We start from the raw sequence: 27,260 nt of genomic DNA, 5'->3' as shown, positions 1-27,260 counted from the left end.
ACACTTGTCAAACGTATAAGCCGGCCGGCTCTCGTGTAGCCCGTTCCTCCGGGCAGCGTGGTGAAGTCTGCCTTTCCGTCCCCTGCCCTATGCTTTGGAGCTTGTGAGGGTCTATTTAAATGAGAGCAGTTAGCTGAAGGAAGAGCAGACCTTGAAAAGCGCCCCGTGACCCCACTTTTACAGGAGACCGTGGTCCACTGAAAGCGGTCCTTGGGATTGAGCGTCCAGCCCAGGCCTTTTACCTGTCAGCTGGCCACACAGTGATTTGGACACTTTTGCTGCTCATCCATCCTTTCCTTGTGTTGTGTGTTGAGTAGGCTCTTTCTCATGGACCATATGTGCTCTCTCACATTTTATTTTGTAACTTTATATTATGTTGTTTTCAATAAAGCCCCTTGACCCTTTGACAACACCTGAGGTCTGCGCTATTTTCTCCCTTCCCTTGCTTTAAGGTTATAGTAAATATTACACTTATTACTCATTCATGTGCCTTCTATTGGATTCCAATAAATGGTGCCATCTGCTGGTATTTGTGCATAATGTTTATCTATGTATTGAGTGTAATACTGTTTTTACTTTTGTTTGTATCGATTATAATAAATACTACACTTAGAATGGCAAAAACTCTGTCTTTGTCTACAATTGTTTTATACTTTGGAAGTGGTGTAACCCCATTGTCTGATGAGGATTTCCACCAGGAACTTCACTGTGCTTTCTACCGACATCAACCATGGATAAGAGGTCTCCATCTGATGGATTTTAAGAGTAATACCATTGCTTCAGCTCCTAAATATGAATGCATTTATATTTATTCTGCACACAGTCGTTTTCACTAATACTTCCCTGAGAGTTCGTTGTCCTCCTTTTCTTGTTTTTATCATTTTATATTCCAATGAGAATCAAAGATATTGTGTCCACTGATACTGTTGCATGCTGAAGTATTAGTTTCAACCTGATAAGGTCGTCACTGTAGATCTATTGAGATTCCATATACTCCTACTGTTTTTGTGAGTGAAATACCTATTCTTTCATCACTTTCTGAGTTCCTTCCCTACTTACTGTGCTTGGGCAGTGGTTTAATATTTTCCTCTTCTTTATAGTTCCATTCCATTGGAGGATTCCCTAATGGGCCATATACACTATAAGATTTTCTGAAGACTTTTTCCTTTAGATTTACCAAAACCATATAATATGAGGTCAAACCTAAAAACTTTCAATTTGTATGCAATCTGGCAGGCCCTTCCACTACATAGAAAAGGTAAATCTGAAGGAAATCTAACCACAAAAGTTCGATAGTGTGTATCCAGCTTAAGCCTCTGCCATCAGACATCATTATACATATTGATCTGCTGTGTTCATCTTTGTATATGTGAGTGTAATACTGGATGCATTCCTCAATGAAAAGGATATAAGTGGATATCAACATTTATAAGTAATAACACCAGAGATTGTTGGGCCAGGTGTGAAAGTGATAGGCCCTGCCACTGTTATAGTAGGATTGAAGATCACACAGGTTCTCATAGATGCAGGCTATAGGGCTCCAGAATCTCAGTTCTGAATAGAGAAAGTTGGCTTTTTACTTTTCTCTGGGTTTTGTAACTCCTGGATTGGTTTCTGGAGTCCAGAGACTTTAAAGAGTCTTGGAAGAGATGAAGTCTCTAAGCCTGGGTCCAGTTTTTACTGGCAACCCTCAGGCTGTGTGTTCAGGTTTGCACAGCCTTTATAGTTAAGGGGCTGTCTGTAGTTTAGCACTCCAACCAGGAGACATGAGGTCCCCTGCCCAGAGGTCAGGGAGTGGGCCCGTGCAACAGGGAGCTACAAGAGAGATGCTGAGTTTGCACTTGAGCACAGTTGTGCTGTGAGGTGGCCTGAAGCAATAGAGAAGGGCCTTAACCTGAGGGCAGAACAGCAGCGCTGCAAGAGCCAGGAGTCTGGAGGAAGCATCAGTGATATTATTTAGCATTTGAAGAGGAATGCTGAACAACCTCTGTGAGGGTAAAAATTTCATTTACTTTTCCTTTAAAGAAAAGCGGGCATTTAAGCCCTGAAACTGTATTTTCTGACTGGTCTGATCTCTCTGGAAAGCACTACACCTTGAGCAAACCCCACTAAATATCTCACAGAGAATATCTAATTGCAGCAGGAATATTTTTTTTCCCCTGTTGGAGCTAAATGGACCATGCTTTATAAGGGTTTTTTTTTTCCTTCCTCTGGATCAGTTGTAGGTATAGGGTTCTGTTTATTGAGGTTTTATTTTTTATTTTATTTATTATTTTTAAATTCATGGGTATTATTTTCAACCTGGCAAACTATGCTACTTTTTTTTACCTGATTTATTTAGCTTTTCCTTTTAAGTTCTAAGCTGTTTTGTTCCAATATTGTGTAACATGCTCTAAATGACTAATCAATAATTATTTTTAACAGAATCTACAGCCCTGTAACTATGACTTCACAGCAACACACAACCCCAAAAAATCCTGTCATGGATATCTCTCTTCAACCTCCCCCATACGTCCTCAACATGGATCCCGAATCTCAAGGTAATTTTAGACTTGTTTTTCATTGAATAGTACATTCTGTATATTTTCCATACAGAGAATCAAAACATTACAGGGGATCTGACATTATACCTTAGATACCATTCTTAGTATTTTAGCGCTGTGGCAAAGCTCCTAGGTCCATGTCATCTTCCTCTTAAAAGGTAGGTTTGAAAATTGCATGTTTGTGAATGTTGGCTGCATGCAATTCAGTGACACTGAAAGTATTAGCTGTCCTTCAACGGATGTTACTAACTTTGACCAACAAAAGGCCAACTTATTTAAAGCTGGACTCCAGGAAGATATAAAGGACATAAATTAATTAAAGTGGTTTTAAAGCTCAAATTTTTTTTCCTTCATGCCTTCTATGCATGAAAGTAAAAAAACCTTCTGTGTACAGCATCCCCCCCCAATACTCACCTGAGATCCCTCTCGATCCAGCAATGTGCAGTAGTGCTAAGCTTCTCCCGTGTCTCTCATTCCTCATTGGCTGGCACAGCAGTGGGTGTCATTGGTTCCTGATACTGTCAATCACAGCTAGCGAGCCAATGAGAAGAGTGTGGGGGATAGAGCTGGGCTGTGGCTTTGTATGTCTTATTGAGGCATAGAGGGGAGCTGCAAAGCGAGCATGCACCAGTGCCCCCAGAGCAAGCGGCTTGCTTATAGGGGAACTGGCTGAAGAGGAGGAGCCAGGAGTACCAGTGGGGGACATGAAAAGAGGAGGATCGGGCCTGCTCTGTGTAAAACCACTGCAAAGTGCAGGTAAGTATGACAAGTTTATAATTTTAATATTAACCACTTAAGCCCCGGAGGATTTGGCTGCTAAAAGACCAGGGGGTATTTTGCGATTCGGCACTGCGTGACTTTAACGGACAATTGCGCGGTCGTGCGACGCTGTACCTAAACGAATTTGATGTCCTTTTTTTCCCACAAACAGAGCTTTCTTTTGGTGGTATTTGATCACCTCTGCGATTTTTTGATCACACGCTATAAACAAAAAAAGAGCGTCAATTTTGCAAAAATAACAATATTTTTCACATTTTTTTATATGAAATTCCCCCCAAAAAAAAAGTAAAAATCAAAATTTTTTAACATTTTCAGCCAATTTGTTTTATGCTAGATATGTTTGGTAAAAAAAAAAAATCGCAAAAACCGTATTTTGATTGGTTTGCGCAAAAGTTATCGTGTTTACTAACAAAGGGAAAGATTTTTGTCATTTTTGTTGTTTTTTTTTAATGCGTAATGGCGGCGATCTGCGATTTTTTTTGCGGTACTGCGACATTGGGGCGGACAGATCGGACCCTTGACACTTGACACTTTTGGGGTTACCAGTGACATTTCTACAGTAATCAGTGCTATATATATGCACTGTTACTGTAAAATTACACTGGCAGTGAAGGGGTTAACTTTATTTGAGAGGGAGGGGCTGTGTATGTCCCTAGGGGTGTGATTCTAACTGTGATTGGCTGTGGCTTGAGCTGTAGGAACACTGATCAACGGTCCTGCATAGTAGAACCGTATGATCAGTTTTTCTACACAGGGGAAAATGACAGGCAGCTTGTTTACACAAGCTGCCTGCCTTTCTCCCTCTCCCCCGACGATCGCGCGGGGGGGTCCGTGACGCGCGCTCGCTCCCCAGAGCCTCACAGGCTAGTGACGTATATATACGTCACTTTGCCTGTGAGGGGCTGAGCGCCGCAGTATATCTACTTGCGGCGGTCGGCAAGCGGTTAACCTTTAAAGTCACGTTAACCACTTGCCGACCACCTGCCGTAGTTTTACTGCTCTGTTACACGAAACAACGTGCACATACGTCGCTTCTCGTAGTAGTTAGTGTGGGCACGCGCGCGCCGCCGGAGGCTAGAGAGGGGAGCCAATCAGCGGGTACTGCAGCCACAATGTCCGCCGGCCATCCGCGATTACTCCCCATGGAGACAGAACGGAGTTCTGCCGATGTAAACACGGCAGACTGCTGTTCTGTGAGTGATGAACACAGGGATCCTGGGTTCCTCCTATATAGGAACACATGTATCTGTATTCACCCAGTGAGTACAACCCCCACACAGTTAGAAAGCACCCCCTAGGCACACATTTACCCATTTGATCGCCCCTGGTGTTAACCCCTTCTCTGCCAGTATCATTAGTACAGTAGCAGTGCATATTTTTAGCATTAATTACTGTAGTAAGAAAAAAAGGAGAGTGTTGGTCACTCAGGTAGTTGCGCCAAAGATCTTCCTTGAATCACTAATGTAGAATTTTGGGGAAATTACATCAAATCAAAATTGGATATATAAACAAATGACTAAATCAATAAAAAAGTGCTTATGAGCTGCTAATCCAAACAACATGTAGTTGAAGACATATATAGAAACAAAAGTGGACAGCGCTCATAAATAATATAATAATCCCCTTATGGAATATATATGAAAATAAGTATATATAACCATATAAATGTATCAGTATATATAAACACCAGTTTGTGCTTAAATAAATAAAGTGACTGTGCACAGTATATATAAAAAAACAATTGTGCTTATAAATACTATAAATATTATAAAGTGACTGTGCACAATGTTAATATATAAACGTTGATAATTGTTAATAAATATGTGCAAATGATAATCTATTGTGCAAAAAACGACACTATATATAAAGTCCAATAAAGTGATTCTATAGTGCAAATCTTCTGAAGTAATATGTATGGTGCTGGTTGTGCTCAGTAAACCAGTGGGGATCCATTGGGTATTCTGGTGTGGGATATCCTTCACCCAAAATACAGCCCACTTACCAGATGACCCCTTGGGGTCTAGCGAAGGTAAATGGTTCCTGTGGATATGCTCTAGGGTCCCTCTAGCTAGTAGGGTGCATCAAGGGTCCTCCTCTGGAAAGGGGGGTATTTCTCCTAGGGGAGGCTCCGCTGTATCACTCTGTAGAGAGCGCGGTGGGGGCTGCAATTCACTTCTCCTATTTACCACTCATATGGATCGTTGGTGATGGGGGGTCACAGCATATAGATGATAAAAGATGCAGGGAGGCTCATAGCGTAGTATTCAATAAATCGTTTTATTAAGAAAAAGTAGTCACTTACATTTGGGTTAGCAAATGCCGGCTCAACTGTGTGGAAACTAGAGTTGCTTTTACCATCTATATGCTGTGACCCCCACCACCAATGATCCATACGAGCGGTAAATAGGAGAAGTGAATTGCAGTCCCCACCGCGCCCTCTACAGAGTGATTATTTATAGTGTCATTTTTTCCCCAAATATTATCATTTGCACATATTTATTAACAATTATCAACGTTTATATTCACGTTGTGCACAGTCACTTTATAATATTTATAGTATTTATAAGCACAATTGTTTTTTTATATATGTTGTGCACAGTCACTTTATTTATTTAAGCACAAACTGGTGTTTATATATAACGATACATTTATATGGTTGTATAAACTTATTTTCATATATATTCTATAAGGGGATTATTATATTATTTATGAGCGCTGTCCACTTTTGTTTCTATATACTGATTACTGTAGTAATATCACTGGTCCCCCCAAAAGTGTCAAAAATGTCAGTTAGGTCTCCAATCTGTCTGCCGCAATGTCCCGCTAAAAATCTCTGATTGCCGCCATTACTAGTAAAAAAATAAATAAAAATGACATAAATCTTTCCCCTAGATTGTAGACGCTATAACGTTTGTGCAAACCAATCAATATACAGTTACTGGGATTTTTTTTACCAAAAAATTGTAGCAGAATACATATTGGCCTAAAATGATAAAAAAAATATATTTTTTTCATTGTTTTTATTGGGAATGTTTTATAGCAAAAAGTAAATAATATTGTTTTTTTTTTTTTTTTCAGAATTGTCGCTCTTTTTTTGTTTATAGCGCAAAAAATAAAAATTGCAGAGGTGATCAAATAACACCAAAAAAAAAGCTCTATTTGTGGGGAAAAAAAGATGTCAATTTTATTTATGTACAGCGTTGCACGACTGCGGAATTATCAGTTAAATCGCAAAAAATGGCATTGTCATTAAGGGGATAAAACCTTTCTGGTCCTTAAGTGGTTAAGCTCTGTATTCATGACTTCGCCATTAAATGGAGTTTTAATTTATAGTAAAAGGAGCGTGGGTTTTATATCCACGGTTTGGAGCCAATCGAAGCACCTTGAAGCCCCCTGCGGCTATGGACTCTCGTGTTTTTTCCTTTTACTTTTTCCACCGGAGTCTGGCATGGCTCCGAATAACTAGCGGACTGGTTTTGAGTCTTAGACATAGTTTTCATTCCCCACTACTGCTGATATACCACTGGAGTAAGCTGGTACAATGTTGTATTCTATGTACTGTTATTTGTTTTTCATTTTTTCTTCTGTAAGCACTCATGTTACTTGGTCTAATGTTTAATGCCCTTTTTATTCAATAAAGACTGTTGTTTGATTTAAAAAAAAAAAAAAGGAGCGTGGGTGATAGAAACATGGTGAGAGAAGGAAAGAGTGTAGAGCTCATCAATTTGCTGCTTTTCCTTTCACGGTTCAGTCACAGGCTGGGGGTTGAATATGCGGGTGTCCAGCTGCAGCGCATCTCTTCTGGCCTTTTTAGTGCACCCAGGTGGAATAGGTACAGTGTCCAGCCCAGCTGCAAGCAGCCAGGCTGGGGCTGGGGGGAGCTGAACACTGTACTGAAATATAAGTATAAGGTGAGTACCTGGATAGAGAACTAGCTCCAGGGGAGGTTGCAAAGGGTGGTGATTAATGGGGAGTACTCAGATTGGGCGGGTGTGGAAAGCGGAGTCCCCCAGGGTTCCGTCCTGGGGCCAATCCTGTTTAATTTATTCATAAATGATCTAGAGGAGGGGATATCTAGTACAATCTCAGTATTTGCGGATGATACTAAACTAAGCATGCCAATATCTTCTGGGCAGGATGTGGAAACCTTACAAGCGGACCTGAACAAAATAACGGGGTGGGCAACGACATGGCAGATGAGGTTTAATGTTGAAAAATGTAAAGTAATGCACCTGGGTGCCAGAAACCAGAAAGCAAGCTACTCACTAGGGGGGGAACCTCTGGATGAGTCTAGGATGGAAAAGGACCTGGGGGTACTGGTAGACAACAGGCTTGGCAGTGGCATGCAATGCCAAGCCGCTGCAAGCAAAGCCAACAGAATACTGGGATGTATAAAAAAGGGGATTCACTCCAGAAATAAAGAGATTATTCTCCCACTCTACAAGACTCTGATCTGGCCACATCTGGAGTATGCTGTCCAGTTCTGGGCACCGGTCCTCAGGAAGGATGTGCTGGAACTGGAGAAAGTCCAGAGAAGGGCAACAAAAATAATTAGAGGAATGGAGGACATCAGCTATGAGGAAAGACTACAAGCACTGAACTTATTCTCTCTGGAGAAGAGATGATTGAGGGGGGATATGATATCAATGTACAAATACTGTACTGGCAACCCTAGCATATGGAAAAACCTATTCAGAGAAAGAAAATACAATAAAACACGTGGCCACTCACTAAAACTAGAGGAAAGGCGGTTTAACCTTAAAATACGCAGGGGGTTCTTCACTGTGAGAGCAGTAAGGATGTGGAATTCTCTTCCGCAAAGGGAGCATTGACAGTTTCAAAAAACTATCAGATGGGCACCTTAAAGACCACAACATACAGGGGTATACAATGTACAACATACAGGGGTATACAATGTACGGTTAGCAGCAAACACACACATCATAGGTTGAACTGGATGGACTGGTGTCTTTTTTCAACCTCACTATGTAACTATGGGCCTGATTCATAGTACGGCGAATTGGCGTTTCGGCGTGATTTTGCGAAGCGGCGATTATTTAAGTCTGAAATTGGCATTCAAAGAACGGCGGGCGGAAAATAGCGCCTAGTGTGAGATTCATTAAGATGCAATATGGTCAGAGCGCGACTTAAAACCACGCCAGCTAAAAGCTCGACTAAAGTTTAGCCAAATTTTCCCCTGTACCCCCAAAAATCCCAAATCACTGTGGAAGGTGTGGAAGTCAATTTGGAGATGACTTGCGTTTAAAAAATCTCAAAAACTGACTTAGAAAGAGAGATATCTGCGAAAGTGTGGAAAGGTTAAACAGCTCCTCCAGCCGCGAGCTGCGAACTCGCGAATGTGCGCATGCGCAACGTCAAATTGGCTCAAAAAATTTCGCCAGCGCGATTTTGGGTCAATTTTTTTTTGAATACCGCTTGCAAATCCGCTGTCTCGCCCATAGAAAATGGCAAAAACCGGCGGAATTGGAAAAACATGCACACTTCCAACAAGGGATCCTTTAGTAAACACCATCACATTCCATACACCTTTCCTGCTAACTCCGAAATCATAGCAGTCAAATCTACAGTGTTTATATAGAACCTCCACATTCTCTGAAAAAACCCACAAAATATTACATTGGGGAATTGGTCGTCAGATAGAAAAAAAATAGATGTAAAACATATTTCAAAGAAAGATTATTAGCATTTCACACATATCAAGGAAATGTCACAATTTTGACAATATTTTATGTGTTTCCAAAGAATGTTTTTAGAAATATATTGCAAATACTACCTTTTCTTCCATATGGGTATGGCCAAGTGTTAGCATTTTACTACACATTTAACTGAAGGTATATATATATATATCCCTTATACTTGGCTAATTAGCAAAGTATGCCCAACAAACAAATAGAGCTTTAGCTCACAATATTGCTACATATTGACTTTATGGGGCATCTTTTGTATTTTGTTCATGTCTTTGGATTAAAAGTTTGCTGATACACATGCCTTTTTCAAACATGAACAAAATTAATGATGTCAACATTTGGAGGATTGGAGATATCCAAGTGTTGCCCATACAGAGGGCACCTTCCGGATTCGAACTTACAAACCTACAGCAGGAAGGCAGACTCCCTAATCATTGTGCTATTTCTCAGTGAGCGTTGGGTGTTTTCCTCATGCCGTCAAAATGCTCACATGGGAACAGGGGCCATTGAACTGAATAGGATTGGATTTTTTGCCTGTTTTGGGAGCTGATCCTTGAGCTGGACAAATCCCCCTCAAACGCCCCCAAACGGGCTACGTTCACATGTACGTGTTTGTGGTCTGTTTTTGGGGCTTTTGTAGGTGATTTCATATAACAATGCCTGCCCAAAAAATGCATGTCAAAACGCCTGTGAAAACGCCAGCCAAAATGCACATAAGAACGCCTGATATAATTGCCACGCCAAATTTAGGGATGTTCATGAGTGATGAGTCAGATTGTTGGCTTACATATCTGGTCAATCGTCACAATCTCACTTCTCAAATCCCAAAAGGTGTGTTTCAATTGTTTCCCTAAATATATATTTCTCTCTCTCTCACGTAATTGTATATATATGTATGTATTCCTGTATCTAAACATTCTAAATAATGACTAGCAAACTTCAAGAGAGAATTTTTTCAATTCACATATACTATACACACCTACATACATTTCTATTCCTCATTTCTATTTCCCTTGTTTTGGCAACTGAGCATGCTCCAAAACACACAGGATACACACAGTTAATTTTTGGACTGGGCGTTACCATTCTGGGTGTGTTTGCTTGGATTATATATAGCTCACTCAGACATCAGGAAAGATTTGACCTACGAAGAGGTCCAATATATTTGTGTGTCACATGTTTTATGGGTAACATTTTTGGCCCTTTGTTATTTATGGAGGTGAGATTTGGCTGTGTTGTGTGTTGACTCTCTGTAAGTATTTATTGCTGTTAACATAATTCTGTCAATCTGCACATGCATCTGTTGATTATGGGCTCTTTGTTGATGTATATGGTCTAAATGTTGTACAAAGGTTGTTTTGGTTTGAAAAATACAAATGTAATAAACAGCATGTTTCCAATTTTTTTTTTAAAATGTCTTCATGTGTCTAAATAAAGTTTTCTGGTGTCCACAAATGTATGTATTTGTATTTCTTTTTCTAAGTTAAATCTGCTTAATGGTTGTGTATGTTCACTATTCGCGAATTCGCGAATATACAAAACCGCGTTCTCACATTTATACATGAAACCGGAAACGAAACTTTTGGTGCGTGCACACGTTTCCGGAAATTGTCCAGGCCCTGTCGTAAGTGTGCATCATGGCTCCTGCACTGTTTACAGCCGAAATCGTGGCATTTGTGTGTAAGGTAAGGAGGGGGTGTGAGTGTGCAGGGTGCGGGATGGGGGATGGGGGATGGTGGCTGGGTGGGTCGCTTATCTAGCGGGTGTGCAAGAAACTTTTGGTCTGCTGATCTGCGCATGCACTTTCTGCCTATTAGACGTGATCTAGAAGCTTCCTGTTATAGAAACTTCCTAGATGTGAACCTGTTCCCTATATATATATATATATATATATGTATGTGTGTATATATATATATATGTGTATATATGTATATATATATATATATATATATATATATATATATATATATATATATATATATATATATATATATATATATATATATATATTATATGTATATGTATATATATATATATTATATGTATATATATATATATATTATATGTATATATATATATATATATATTATATGTATATATATATATATATATATATATATTATATGTATATATATATATATATATATATTATATGTATATATATATATATATATATATATATATTATATGTATATATATATATATATATATATATTATATGTATATATATATATATATATTATATGTATATATATATATATATATTATATGTATATATATATATATATATTATATGTATGTATATATATATATATATATTATATGTATATATATATATATATATATATATTATATGTATATATATATATATATATATATATTATATGTATATATATATATATATATATTATATGTATATATATATATATATATATATATATATATTATATGTATATATATATATATATATATATATTATATGTATATATATATATATATATATATATTATATGTATATATATATATATATATATATATATATATATTATATGTATATATATATATATATATATATTATATGTATATATATATATATATTATATGTATATATATATATATATATATATATATATATATTATATGTATATATATATATATATTATATGTATATATATATATATATATATTATATGTATATATATATATATATATTATATTATATGTATATATATATATATATATTATATTATATGTATATATATATATTTATATTATATTATATGTATATATATATATATATATATATATATATATATATATTATATTATATTATATGTGTGTATGTATATATATATATATATATATATATGTATGTATATATATTATATGTGTATATATATATATAGATGTATGTATGTGTATCTAAAAAATATATATTATACAAAATATATATATTAGACAATATATATACTATGTATATATTATATACAATATATATACATTAGATACATTATAGAATATGTTATATACCATATATTAGTGTATATAATAGGGAACAGGTTCACATCTCTGAACTTTCTATATAGATATAGATAGGCATACCCTGCTTTAAGTACACTCACTTTATATACAATCGTGAGTAAGGACACAGCTTGTTCAGCTTGCCATGACACTGCTCACAAACCATAAGTGACAGGGATAACAAACTTAGGGAGCAACGACAGGGTACCCAGGTACCCAGGACTACACCATATCCATTTTGTGGCTGGCCAGCTTGCCTAGGTAATCTATCATGTCATAGTCCTGGATCCCCTTAACATGCTCCCACATGGTTTGGGAGTAAGGCTATGTCAATGTGGCCAAAATTTACAATGGAGCTGGTGTATTTTCATGCATCGAGAAAAGAAAAAAGGGATTGCTTCACTTTAAGTACATTTTCAGTTTCCATACATGCCCTGGTCCCATTGTGTACTTAAAGTGGGCTATGCCTGTATATAGATAGATTTGATTCGTTTCAACTTTTACACAAAATGAAACCCAATTATCTGTGACAGATTGCTCTGACGCTTTGGAATCTATCTAGATAAAGACAAATGTATTGACCCTTTTCATATATGCAAGATTAGAAACATTATATTCCCTAAATGCATAATGCCAAAAATTATTGCCTTACATACATCCATACACACTGCAAGCTCGGCCCCGTTTGTCTTGTCTGACACTCTTACCATCATAAGCTGGATCTGCACACAGCAGCTAATTGGTTCACCTGAGATGGAATCAGTGATCACAAAAATCTGGAATGGTCATGTCTTCAAAGGATTGCCTTGAACAAATCACCTCTAAAAGAAACACATGAGTGTATAATCACTTGTCTCAATGGATCACATTCCCAACACACCCATCTCACACTGCCATATGATAATGAATGGGGGTGTCCATTGCAAGTTAAATACACCCCCAGATCACATTGCTTTGTTAATTTACAGATCTAACTGGAATCTGATGGCACTGCTGTGAACCACTATGCCATCAAATTCTGCTGGGGACCTTTAAAAAGGATTATGTGTGATTGTGTGGATAATTATGCCACCTTAAATTTGCATCTCCCACATACCATGTGCAACTCTTGCAGGAATTGTGAATCAAGGATAATTCAGCACAGCTTAATGAACAGACACATTGAGGAGTGTAGGAACACACCGTCAGATTACCCGATCACACTATGGGGTTTTAACTCCTCCATAATTTTGCCACTTTGGAAACCAAGTGCTTACTTTATGTATACTTTTTAGACGGAACTACAATTTCTAGTAGGGTGATATCATTGCATGAGATTTTCCCTCACTTCCTGTCTTAGTGTCACCAAGACAGGAAGTGAGGGGAATATCACTGTGGGGAAATAGCTTGCAATTGTTGCCTTATAATGTCCATAGTATATATAAAAGGAAAGAATTGCTGGCTGTATCCCCACGGGAGATTCCCTCACTTCCTGTCCTGGTGACACCAAGACAGGAAGTGAAGGGAAATCTCCTGCAATGATATAACACTGTTACATGTTCTAGTTATGTAGCAAACTTAAGAATATACAAAGCAAACATCTTTTTTTTTCCATTTTGGCAAAATCATGGATTCATTAAAAAACTATCTTTGTTTGTCCCGTGGCTTGCAGGAAAAACATTTTGCCTTGATTCCACCATCAACACAGACAGGGGAAACCCTCCTGCGGAGCCATTGTGTTCTCCTGGTGCTGCCCCTGCCAGGAAAACACAGTGATTATTGCTAGTGGCTACAAGAGATGCTAGCGATAAGTGTGTGTAAAATCTGACAGACTGGTTGTACGTTGTCCTCCAGGTGATCGACCAATCAACTTGGGTACCTTCAGCCTGGCCATACACAGTTTAAATCTGCATCTCAAATGAAGCAATCCCATTTACATATAACACTCCATAAAGGAGAATTGAGGGGCTTATCAGGTCTGCGTCAAAAATTAACAGCCACACCCAATCAGACAGCTCGTGTTAAAAGGGACCTGAAAAGCAATCTGCATGGCTTGCTTTTCCAAGCATTGGCTAGTTTAGTGAGCCTGGACTAATAACAGTCACTGTAATGCTACCCATACTGCTGTCCTTTTAACATGGTGACAAAAGTTGATACCTATGCTACATGTGTGTAAAGTTACTTGCACCCTGCTAAATGGACAGCAATAAGGTTGTAAATACAGTGACTGCCTGTCCCCCCCTGATGGCGGCCCTGGGTGTGTCATGAAAGGCCAATTGAGAAAATGGCTATATCATGTAGAGGAAATCACCAGTGTGGGGCAACCTATGTCATGGAGGTAGATTTGGACATCGATGTATATGTATCACCAGAAATGGAATTCTTTGTTCTACAATATCTCAAAGACGACCTAGCATGTTATTTGAAGACTGTACTATTTTGGACATACTTGGACTCAAACATACACTGCTCTTTCCACAGCTCCTCCTCCTCTGGGGGTATGATAATGTATATACGCATCTTCACCAAAAGCACAAGATGATGTGTCGTCTCCGGATGAGGCTGCAGCGGAGATTTCAGTTTCTGCCTGAGATAGTGGATCTGCAGCGGGCCTGGAGTGATGCCAAAAGGCGCTCACCCAGGCTCCTGCTAAAGGCTGTGGAGCAAATCTCCGGTAAGTAAAAATATACATTACATGTGACCAGATAGGTTACAATTTTTTGGGTAGGTGGACATGTGTTTAGCTATGCAACAACACTAATACCAACACCCCCCCCCCCCCCTCCCTCTCGCTCCTACCTTTCCTACCTCCATCAAGTGTCTCTTCACAACCTTTAATACTACTATGTACATTCGTATTTTTTATGTTTTTTTTTTTTCTTCTGCTTCTAGCCAAAGCGGACGGACGGCACCCTCTTGTGCTTTTGGTGAAGAAGGGGAGGAGGAGGACGGCCACACTCCAATACGCAATCAGAGGCAGCGAGCCATTTGAGCAGCTGAAAATTGTGGATCGTAAGTAGAAAATAAAAATGTTAGAAATTTCTAATCTCTAATCACATTTTACAGAGCCCCCTTTACATCGGAGTCTCCAGACTTACTACACTGTAAGAGGGAAGTGTGAAGACTCTGATATAAGGAGAGTTTGGGAACCATTATTTGAGGGGGGAAGCTGGGGACTCTGGTGTAAAAGGGAACTCTGTGTTCCCCAAAGCTCCCCCATACATCTGAGCTTACAGAGACCCTCTTACACTTCCCTTCCTCAGTCCACCACAGTCAAGGGCACAACAAGTCCCACTGCAGAAGGCTACCTGCTTGGACTTGTAATCCTCTCTGTAGGGGAATGAGGAAATACTGCCTGCTATGCTAAGACTTGTAGTGCCCTCTGTTAGGGACTAAGGATTCCTCAGTCCTCAACATTCTAGGGCACTATAAGTCTCAGCATAGTGGGCTGTCATACCTCAGTCCCTCACAGCTCGGGTCAAAAGCAACACAGTTAAACATCTAAAGGACAACTCCAAACAAAACTACCAATAATGGACAGAGTCCATATGCTCTATAATGTCAAAGACCCGCTACCACTCACCTTCCACCTCTGGTGCTGTCATTGTGTAGGGCAAAGGGCTCCATCTACACCATGTTTGGCTTTCATGTCAGATAGGCAGGACTTGCTCAGCTCCACTCTCTTCCTTGGCAATTGACTCTGGCGTCATTGTGGATCTTTCCTCCTCTAGAAAAGCCCCAGGGGCCCTCTCCTTGTCCCCCAGCCACCCAGGGCCTTCTTCTCCTCCTCCTCCACCAACCATTTTCAGACTCTTCCAACTTCCCTGGGGCTACTCAACCACTTTGCATAGTGGACACAACAAATCTATGACCAGCCTGCAAAATATCAAGTCTGGGCCTGGTTACCTGTATGTTCCGGGTCCAGGGCGGAGCTCTCCTCCCAGAGCAACAACTGATGATAGCAGAGTGAGTTGACCGGCCAGTCACTTCCTACTGGTGCAAGTACACACCTACCGATTCCTCCACATCTTAGGATAACATGATCAGACGGCCAATCCCCAGGCAGAGAAGGAGGAGTAAGTGTCAGCGGACAACAGACACCTGGCAGACGCAGTGAAGGGACTGCAGCACACTGCTGCAACTTTTTGATCCGAGGATTGAAAGCAATCTTTTACTTGGGAGATTTCCCTGACTGCGCCCTTCGAAATGTTGGTGCTCCGCCACTGGCCGCAAGGCCCCTGTAGGTGCGAGGCCTTAGGCGCCCGCTTAATTTGCATGGTGCCCTCCTGTTTTAAAACATGGTCAATGCATCTCATTGGTGTAAGTGCACTTCTATGTTCTGAATTGTAGGGGCATTGAGTATGGTGCTAGCATGATGAGAGGTTACTGCCTATTTGTGTCCATAAATAATATATAATGTTTTTCTTTGATTTTAGAAACCAGTGATCAGGATGTGGAGGCTCAGCCTTCTCAGGCCCCCTGTAAGTAATGTGGATGTGCTGGTGTGTTGTGTATTAGGTCGAACTTGGAGGAATGATTGTTTGTTTTGTTTTCTTTTGTGGTTGATGTAACTTCAGCAAGAGAGGAGCCTCAGGCAGGGCCAAGTCGCCTGGATCCGGGCCAGGAACAAACTGTTGGCCAAGAAGAGGCCAATTGGTCCGACTCGGATGAGGACCTGGGCTCTCCTCAAAGGGGAAGTAAGTATTCTACATGTGTTTGTGTGTTCAATGTGTCCTGGTAAATATAAGGGCTGTAATATATATATTTTGACATTGGAGTTTTGTAGCAGCTGACATTGAGGATGTTTGTTGTGGAGGACTGGGGAAGAGGGGCCACTGCTTACCCAGTCCACTGTAACTACTACCTTCAATGTTTCCAGACTACTTTCTGTGTGCCTTTATCAAATAGCTTTTGTTCAAGGATTGTATTTGTGTCTTTGTGTTTCTAGGAGATACAACGCCATCCCCCCATGAAGGGACACCATCCCCCCATGTAGGGTCTCCCCCATCCTCCCCCACTCCAGGCTCCCCTGAACTAGTCTGTAAGTACCTAAAATTAGATTCTCACATGAATTGTGTGTGCTAGGATGATGTGTATCTAGGATAATCTAAGTTGGAGTCAAAGCAAGTGTAGTTTTGCTATATGTGACAGGAAGGTTGGTCATGAAACACTCTTGCTTAACCTTCATGTTTGAAAGGTGGTTTTGGGGAGCATTACAGGACATGTTATCTTTTGTAAGTTATCTCAAGCCACCCTATTCTAAATTGGTGTTAGTTTCTCTACATTGGAAATGGTGTGCTTTGTACTTGTAAATTTTTTGGGGACATTGTAATTTAATCATGTCCTGATTTAGTCAACACTGAAAATGTGTGTTTGTCAATCTTTCATAAATACTCTTCCTCGGTAATGTACCACATTCCAGTTCACAATTTGTGTTCTTTTTGTGCAGTTTCTCCAGAGCCAGCCACGCCATCCACTTCAGGGGCCCCAAAAAAACCTGATGATGGTAAGTTGTGTGCTTTTCCAGTAATGTGTCTACTTAGTAAGTGGAGAAATGCTAACTGTGTATGTCCCCGCTCAGGCTTCAAGTTGTTCTAAAGGCAGCGGGTTCTTTATGTGAATGCATTCTATGCATTAGTATTCCAAGTGATAGGTGTGCATATTCCCCCTAAGACTTACTGGGACCATTTTTTACGGTCCAAATTTTTGCACTAATACTTGTCTGGAACAGACTCCCCCTCCTCCTTAACTGAGGTGACAGCATGCCAATATTGCCTCCTGATGCTGTCACTCCTAATCATTGAGACCATTGGAAGGGAGGGGGGCAAGGCTGGCTCACAGCCTAGTGCCTGAACAGGCACAGGGTGCTTGGCTTCATCTCATGTGCCTCCATAGCAAGCTGCCTGCTGTGGGGTCAAACAACAGGAGGGAGGTGCCTAGAGGTGTGTACAGGGGCCATGTAAAAAGGAGGATTGTTATTTCTCTTGTCCCCAAAAACCTAGAGAGTGTAAGTCTAACCTGATTAGTTTTCCGCAGCCCTCCCAAAATGATATGTTTCCAACACTTAGAACAGGCAGGGCTGAGGCACCAAAAACATCAGAAAAACACAATCAGCACAAAAGCAGGGAGTACGTATCCTTAACGCTACAAGCTTCACCCAGAAGAATGACGCTTGCACTGTACAAATCTGCATCACCACCATATCAATGTCTAAATAAAACTTTCAGGGAAATGTGGAGGGGTAATGAGTGGGTGTTAGAGCGTTTTCATGACTGCGTAACCTACAGTTAGCGTGAGTCCATTTGTTGATAAACTTTTTCTTCTCTCTTAACACAGCTGGGATGGCGGAAAGGAGATCAGGGGAGCAGACACATCTGCTCCGTCCAGAACTGGCCCTCAAAATTCCTAAGGGTGAGTCTCTACTATGTGTCAGGTTCAATCTATAGACAGTAAGAGGGAGAGAGAACGCTCCACAGATTCCAATGGTGATAGAGATAAATGTGTGCACATGTATCGTGTTGACCAATTGAACCCAAAACACCTTACATTCTTCAAAATGATTGCTTGTGTTTACATGCAGAAAAGCATTTTACTTAGCTTTGGTGGAACTGCTACTAACATTCCAAGCCATCTTATGTAACCTTTTGAACAATTTGCTGTGAAAGTTTGAGTTTAAGGTTTACAACAGCAATTTAGCATATTTGCTTCAGAGTGTTGATAAAAGCCAACCAATAGACTCCTAAGCATATTTGTTGAGGCACATTAATTACAATCCTTGTTTGGATCATTTTGCCGAAAACTAATTGTCATGTTTTTTTCTACCCAGGGCACACCCACCTCACCTACGAGGTCCTCCTGGATTATATGAGGTGGTGCGGAGACCGAATTCTCTATTTGGAACACCTTTGTGGCGTGGATCCAGACCCTAAGGAGCCATTCGTTAGGAATGTCACACCTTTAAAAAGATCCTAGTATTTTTTTTTTTTTGTTTGTTTACTTATGTTGCACGTTGCAACACAAAGAAATGTCACATTTGTAATTGTTGCCCATTATAAACAAAAATCTAACAAAAAAATCAAAAACAGTTTATAAAAAAACCCTTTTTTTGGGACCCAAAAAAACAAAAAAAAAAAAAAAGCCTTGTTTTTGGCCACCAAAAAAAATATAAAAATTTATAAAAAAAACCCTTTTTTTGGGACCCAAAAAAACAAAAAAAAAAAAAAAGCCTTGTTTTTGGCCACCAAAAAAAATATAAAAATTTATAAAAAATACCCTTTTTTTGGGACCCAAAAAAACAAAAAAAAAAAAAAAGCCTTGTTTTTGGCCACCAAAAAAAATATAAAAATTTATAAAAAATACCCTTTTTTTGGGACCCAAAAAAACAAAAAAAAAAAAAAAGCCTTGTTTTTGGCAACCAAAAAAAAAATGTTTACAAAAAAGCCTTGTTGTTTTTCTGGCAACGGACAAAACCACAAATGTTTACAAAAAAGCCTTGTTGTTTTTCTGGCAACGGACAAAACCACAAATGTTTACAAAAAAGCCTTGTTGTTTTTCTGGCAACGGACAAAACCACAAATGTTTACAAAAAAGCCTTGTTGTTTTTCTGGCAACGGACAAAACCACAAATGTTTACAAAAAAGCCTTGTTGTTTTTCTGGCAACGGACAAAACCACAAATGTTTACAAAAAAGCCTTGTTGTTTTTATGGCAACGGACAAAACCACAAATGTTTACAAAAAAGCCTTGTTGTTTTTCTGGCAACGGACAAAACCACAAATGTTTACAAAAAAGCCTTGTTGTTTTTCTGGCAACGGACAAAACCACAAATGTTTACAAAAAAGCCTTGTTGTTTTTCTGGCAACGGACAAAACCACAAATGTTTACAAAAAAGCCTTGTTGTTTTTATGGCAACGGACAAAACCACAAATGTTTACAAAAAAGCCTTGTTGTTTTTCTGGCAACGGACAAAACCACAAATGTTTACAAAAAAGCCTTGTTGTTTTTATGGCAACGGACAAAACCACAAATGTTTACAAAAAAGCCTTGTTGTTTTTATGGCAACGGACAAAACCACAAATGTTTACAAAAAAGCCTTGTTGTTTTTCTGGCAACGGACAAAACCACAAATGTTTACAAAAAAGCCTTGTTGTTTTTATGGCAACGGACAAAACCACAAATGTTTACAAAAAAGCCTTGTTGTTTTTCTGGCAACCGACAAAACCACAAATGTTTACAAAAAAGCCTTGTTGTTTTTCTGGCAACCGACAAAACCACAAATGTTTACAAAAAAGCCTTGTTGTTTTTCTGGCAACGGACAAAACCACAAATGTTTACAAAAAAGCCTTGTTGTTTTTATGGCAACGGACAAAACCACAAATGTTTACAAAAAAGCCTTGTTGTTTTTCTGGCAACGGACAAAACCACAAATGTTTACAAAAAAGCCTTGTTGTTTTTCTGGCAACGGACAAAACCACAAATGTTTACAAAAAAGCCTTGTTGTTTTTCTGGCAACGGACAAAACCACAAATGTTTACAAAAAAGCCTTGTTGTTTTTGGTAACAAACTAAACCAAAAATGTTTACAAATAAGCCTTGTTGTTTTTATGGCAACGGAAAAAACCACAAATGTTTACAAAAAAGAATTGTTTTTGTGAAAACCTTCCAAAAAATGATGTCAAAACATAAAAAATGTTTAAAATGTTTATCTAAATTAAATTTAAGTATGTTGCTCTTTGCAACACAAATGTTACATTGGCAATTTAGTTCATTCTATTATATATTGTAATATATTTTTTGTACGCTACAGTTGGTAGACACCCACATGTGTTATTAAAACATTTATTTTATTACCCAAGTTTTCTTTTTGGTGTACACATCGAATGTCTTTTGTGTTGTATTTGTTTACTTGAGTGGTGTGGTCTGTAATTGTTAGTATGTTGGCTTTGGTTTATGTTAGCCTTGAGACTTGTTTTGAAGCTACATTTGAAGGGAGACCTTTTCTTGGGTCGTTATGTGAACATTGAGTTATCTAAATTTACATGAAATCATATGTTTGGAGATAGAGAAGCACGTGTGTATAAATGCCTACATTAACCAGGGCCATTACTTGGCCACCAACACTCCTAAAAAACCAAAGAGCAAACACAAACTAATCATTTTGCATAAAATTTTATTTCATCCCCAAAAGAAGCACTATAATAAATCATATTGTGCCACCCTCAAATTAAAAAAAAAAATGGCCCAAAAAATTGGCCAATGTAAATCATTAACAAAACTAAACCAAATTAAACAAAAAAACAAAAAATCAAGTTGGTGGTCGTGCCTGAAGCAGTGTGGTGAGCATTGTTAAGTTTCCTGCCATCAAATGGTGTGCCAAGAGTTCCATCTGGTCTGGGGTTAACTGTAGAGTTGTGCTCAAGTGGCCCATTAGGATCATATCTTCTGTCTGAGGCTGCTGATGATGCAGGGTGTTGAACGTTGGAAATGTCCCAGACAGAAGATGTTCGGCCAATAGTGTCATCTGCTCTGGGGTCAGCCTAAGCATTTGGGCAACGTGTGCCATTACCATGAGATGGGATCGTTGCTGCTCCAAGGCTATTTGATGCTGCTGGTGGTGCAAGGGTTGTGAAGATGTGTGGGGAGTGGTGGTTGATTGTTTGTTGTGGTCCACGGTGCGGGGGCAAACGACATGTCGCATTGGTGACAAAAAAGAAGAACGGCCTGGGGAGGAGTGAAGTGATAAAGGTGTGGAGGGAATGTAGTCAGGTGGAAGGGGTACTGTGGAACCAGTGCGCATTGAGGTTGTGCAGGAGGATTGCTCATTGAGGGGTGTGGGAGTCCGAACGGAGTGTGAAGTGCTAGGAGTGGCTACAGGAGGAATTGTCCCATCCCCAGCTGCCTGACAAGTGGCCAACACTGGCATTACCCTCCCACTACCACAACCTGCAGTGGCAGGTGAGTGAGATGTTTGGGAGGGCTCTGCCAATGGGGCATCTTCAGATCCAAACAGGCATTGGCGTGTGGCCAGCACCTGAGTGTCAACACTTTGCCGATCCCGTTGATGCTGGTCTGCTAAACTTACCAAGCTGTTACGCATATCCTGTTGAACCTGTAACATATCCTGGTGAACCTGTACCATTGTTGCTACAGATTCCTGTATGAGCCCGAGCAGACGTACTGCCTCAGTAGATTGCTGAGTACGCCTCCTTAACTCATTTTGGACCTGATACTCATCAAGCAGCCTCTCGGCTACATCCAGCATAGATGGACGAAGTTGGGTAGGTGACAATCCCTCTGCATCTAAGGCTACCTGAAAGCAGAAGAAATAGACCAAATCATTATCAAACATCATGACTAAATATTTCAGATTAGTTTGACAACTTAACACCCCAAGCAGAACGTTGAAAAGTTTGATGTGCTTCTAATGAGTACTTGTTCATTGTAAGATTATCCAAGCTAGCAACACTTCTGATAATGGGTACATATTATATTGGTGTGACTAATATGACAAAGGCAAAAAAGATTCAACATGAAGGTGTTCCCAATTAACCCTGGTGTGGTAGGTTGTTTATGCTTTTGGTAAATCTGTTACTACACCAATGACTTTATACATCTACGTATGTTGTCTAAAATCTTGCCATCAATCGGCTACAGGACAACCCAACCAAACGATACCCATGAATTTGGACCTGGAAAATCAAAGACGGGCCGGACTTTAAAGATCCTGGATGTTTTTGGAACATTAGTGGCACACCAAATTATAACATAATTCCCTGATGTTCAAGATAGAACTCTTGTTGTGCTGGTGCATCGTCAGAATGTCATAGCACTAATTTAACACACACAATGTAAGCCACATCTAGTCCAAAATCAATGCTACCATTGAAATGTTACATGTGCACCTTGTTCCCTTATATCACATACCACAGCACTGGATGCAGAATCGTCGCCAGCTCCTGATCCAACTCCAGCTGCAACCTCAAGAGGGGCCTGATGTTCTTTTAAAAACAAAAAAAAAAAAACATGTTTAGTACATAACCTTAGTCAGTAATGATTATGGCCAGATTGCCCTCCTAGCTTCATGAATGAAGCATTGAGGCCAAACATTCAAAAGTGCTTTCCTGGGCTCATAGGACACTTGCTAAACCCTCCCAAAGGTTAAGAAGGCTTGGTCTGCCTACTAATGACGGCACCCATTAATGCTGTCAACTGTGTTTTGCAGGGTAAACATCTAAAAGGCAACACTCTTTCCTAAGAAAAAACATGTGTGTTAATGGGGTTAATAAGATTCAAAAAAACATTATTTGACTAGACATACCAACACCTTCCTCCAGGCCTAGCTGCACTGGGTGTGTTCCCTGCTGCGGATCTTCTGTAAAGGACATAGCAATATGAGCTATCTTGGAAAAAAAAAAACATCTACATTGTTTGGCACAGTATGATATTGGACCTACCAGGAGGAGGGTCAGCACTGATGTCAACACCTGTGAGTCCGTCTGGTTCGCCAAGCTGCATGGGCTGTGGAGGGGCTGAGATCCGTGCTACAGATGAACAAATTGCAGGTTGGGGAAAACAAAAAAAGGACAATTGGAAGGGCAAGTATCACATTCTCTTAATGTCACACATAGGATAGTAGTTAATCTTTTCCAAACAACTCACACAATTGACATCCAAGATAATATCCTACCTCGGTGCAAAGCATCCGAATCTAAGTCCTCTCTGGTAAAGATGGTATCGGGTCCTATGATGTTCAAGAAAGGTAATTGATAATCCCAGAGAGAACTTCGTGCACGTTCATCCAGCCGACCTTGACGGTCATAAAGACCCTCCGCAGCCCATGCAATTAGCTTCTTCCGAACGGACGCACAGATGTCGGTGACCTTCTTCCGCACACTGTCACGGTGGCGAGGTGCTTCACCCAGTGCATTTACAGCATCCCGGATTTCATCCCACAATCTGTTCTTCTCTGTTACTGAGTAAGACGCGGCCCTGGTCCCATGTATCGCCTGATATCTGGCCATATAGGCGTGGACCAGGGCACAGCACTGATTGTGGGTGAAACGGGGAAGCCGGGGTAATGTGGACAAGCTGACTCTGGTGGACGGACCCGCTCCAGGACTACTGTCAGAAGAGCCAGCTTGTCCACTTGGTGTGTTAACACCTCCCCCGGCTTCCTCCTCCGGGATGGGGATGGTGGACTCCCTCATGGATACAGCTGGAGCCTCCCTCACACCAGAGCCAGACGATCTGCCCACCCTGCCCCCCCTGCCCCCCCTGCCCCCCCTGGCCCCCCTGGCCCCCCTGGCCCCCCTGGCCCCCCTGGCCCCCCTGGCCCTTCTCATCCTTCCAGTGGGTGGGGCCATGGGAGCACGAGGTGGGCAGAGAATCTGGCTGTCCAGCAGCAGCAAAGAGCCCCAAACTCCTAAATCTGAAATGACAAAAGAGAAAACAGAAAAAACAGGATTTGCAGATTGCTCTTCATATACAGTATAATTAGTGAACAGTTACAGAACACACTTACCTAATGGCACAAACAGACTTGGTCGTGGTGGTGGTGGTAGTAGTGGGCAAAGAGCAGAAGAGGCTGCAAAGAAAAGGAAAAAAAAAAAACACATAAGAAAACGCATATGGGTACAAATCACACGAGGCCCTCCAAACACTTACCTAATGGCACAAACACGGTGGTGGTGGTGGTGGTGGCAAAAAAAGCAGAAGAGGTTGCAAAGAAATGTACAAAAAAAACACATAAGAAAACGCATAGGGGTACAAATCACACGAGGCCCTCCAAACACTTACCTAATGGCACAAACACAGTGGTGGTGGTGGTGGTGGTGGTGGTGGTGGTGGTGGCAAAGAGCAGAAGAGGCTGCAAAGAAATGTACAAAAAATACACATAAGAAAACGCATAGGGGTACAAATCACACGAGGCCCTCCAAACACTTACCTAATGGCACAAACACAGTGGTGGTGGTGGTGGTGGCAAAGAGCAGAAGAGGCTGCAAAGAAATGTACAAAAAATACACATAAGAAAACTCATAGGGGTACAAATCACACGAGGCCCTCCAAACACTTACCTAATGGCACAAACACAGTGGTGGTGGTGGTGGTGGTGGTGGTGGTGGTGGCAAAGAGCAGAAGAGGCTGCAAAGAAATGTACAAAAAATACACATAAGAAAACTCATAGGGGTACAAATCACACGAGGCCCTCCAAACACTTACCTAATGGCACAAACACAGTGGTGGTGGTGGTGGTGGTGGTGGTGGTGGTGGCAAAGAGCAGAAGAGGCTGCAAAGAAATGTAAAAAAAAAACACATAAGAAAACGCATATGGGTACAAATCACACGAGGCCCTCCAAACACTTACCTAATGGCACAAACACAGTGGTGGTGGTGGTGGTGGTGTAATCCTTTATAGGCAAAAGGAGGCTGCAAACATTAAACATACATGAGAAATCGCATGACCTACATACGTGCACATAATAAATTACAGTTATCAGGAAAGCAAAAATGGTGTCTTTGGAAGCTGGGAAGGTAAGGGGGCAGGTTTAGATGCCAAATCTAGACTGCACACCTTTAACAAACATGAGAAAACACATGTCCAAACCACATGCACATGGGGCCAACTGCCAATGATTAAAAGACACTTGAGGGGTTCCCAAGCTATTGTGGGTTGGAGGGGATTCACCATAGACAACTTAAGCACACCCAAGATAAGTACAAATTGTCTCCTTCCTTTTTTTTGGGAGAGAGAGATACAATTGTCTTACCTCCAGATAATGTAGGTTGTGGGTCACAGGGTCTTGCTAGCACATAAGAAACATCGATCTATAACATCCAGCAGCCATATTGACCATGTGCTCCTTTTATAGCTGGCTCACAGGTGTGATAATTAGCGGCCGTTTCTATATATATCTGCGCATTCGCGAATTTGCGCGTTCAAAATGGAGGACGATATCCCAGACGCATTAGATGGTGCAATGCTGGCATTTATTGGTGCCTTGTTTGAGGAGGCCCTGGCACAGGAGGCAGCAGAAGGTGGGGAAGCTGCAGCAGCAGCAGCAGCAGCACCTCCAGCAGCAGCACCTCCAGTCCGTGTGCCCTTACCTCGCCAGCCACGCATTTTTGCTCCAAGGATCTATTTGGACAAGCTGCGGGATTCTGATGTCAGGAGGAAGTTCCGGCTCGAGCGAGGAACTATTCTCCACCTCTACCAGCTCATAGCAGAGAAAATTGACCCGGACACACAGCGCGGCCATGCGGTGCCCGGCATGGCCAGATTGCTGGCCACTTTGTATATTTTAGGGCGTGGCAGCTTCCAAGCCACTTCGGGAAGTATCATGGGCATTAGCCAGCCCACAGTTTCAAGGGTGTTCATGTTGGTCATTAATGCCATAGTGGATACAGCGCATCATGAGTGTCAACACTGGTCACCCAGGGTCGTGCCATGATTCCAGTATGTTAAGAACAAGTACTCTGTACGAGGTGTTTGAAAGTGGACAAATGCCCGAAGGGTGGCTTATTGGTAAAGTATTTTGTCTTAACAACATAAACTGTAAGATTACATAGACATAGGAATAAGCTACATCGGTGTACACCCTGATTTAAGCAAAGCCTACCTAAAATGGATGTGTTATTAGTTGTCAGGCTGTTCACACACAACCAGATCAGCAGCTTAGCAGCTCACAAAAGAAAGATTTGCAAAGTTGTCTTTGAGTCCAATGAAGGTGGTTAACCAATGTGTAAATGGTGTCCTCTAGCCACCCAAAGAAAACCTACAAATGATTCCAATGGTATTGCCATATCCCCAAAGTACTTTGCATAAGTGAGTCAATATTGGTTTCCTCACTCTAGTTGCAGATATATTCCAGAAGTAAGACCTAGGCTAATGTAATAGGAACAAAATAGGGGCCAAGTTGGAACTTGCAAGAGAAACCCACCACTTTGTGTGTCCTTTTTCCCATTTGTATTAGTGATTTAGGCAGTTAGACAGAGTTGAGATGTTTCATATGATTTTTTGCAAACAGACAAGCAGGTTGTTTAGTAAAATGCCTAATTGTCTCCCATTTTGAGGAGTCATCTAAAGTCACATGATATGAATAACTAATGTATATTTTTCTTATTTTTCAGGGGATGCTGGTTACCCGCAGCTGACGTGGCTGATGGCTCCAATCAGGTACCCCCAGGGCCCAGCAGAGAGGAATTACAACAGGGCCTTGCGGAGAAGCCGGAGTA

General features: G+C 40.5%; 1 protein-coding gene across 1 annotated transcript in view; it reads left to right on the top strand.

The window, feature by feature from the left end:
• Positions 1-2,443: 2,443 nt before the first annotated feature.
• Positions 2,444-27,260, top strand: part of LOC309557993 (uncharacterized protein) — a gene marked incomplete at both ends in the record, with an annotated part of 120,458 nt that continues 95,641 nt past the window's right edge. The window contains one exon of the mRNA XM_082260901.1: positions 2,444-2,540. Within this exon, the coding sequence (XP_082117027.1) occupies positions 2,444-2,540 (97 nt within the window). The remainder of the gene's footprint in view (positions 2,541-27,260) is intronic.

The sequence above is a fragment of the Pelophylax lessonae genome (assembly GCF_965119305.1).
Source record: "Pelophylax lessonae genome assembly, chromosome: 6".
Classification (NCBI taxonomy): Eukaryota; Metazoa; Chordata; class Amphibia; order Anura; family Ranidae; genus Pelophylax; species Pelophylax lessonae.
This window is presented reverse-complemented; position numbering and strand designations above follow the sequence as displayed.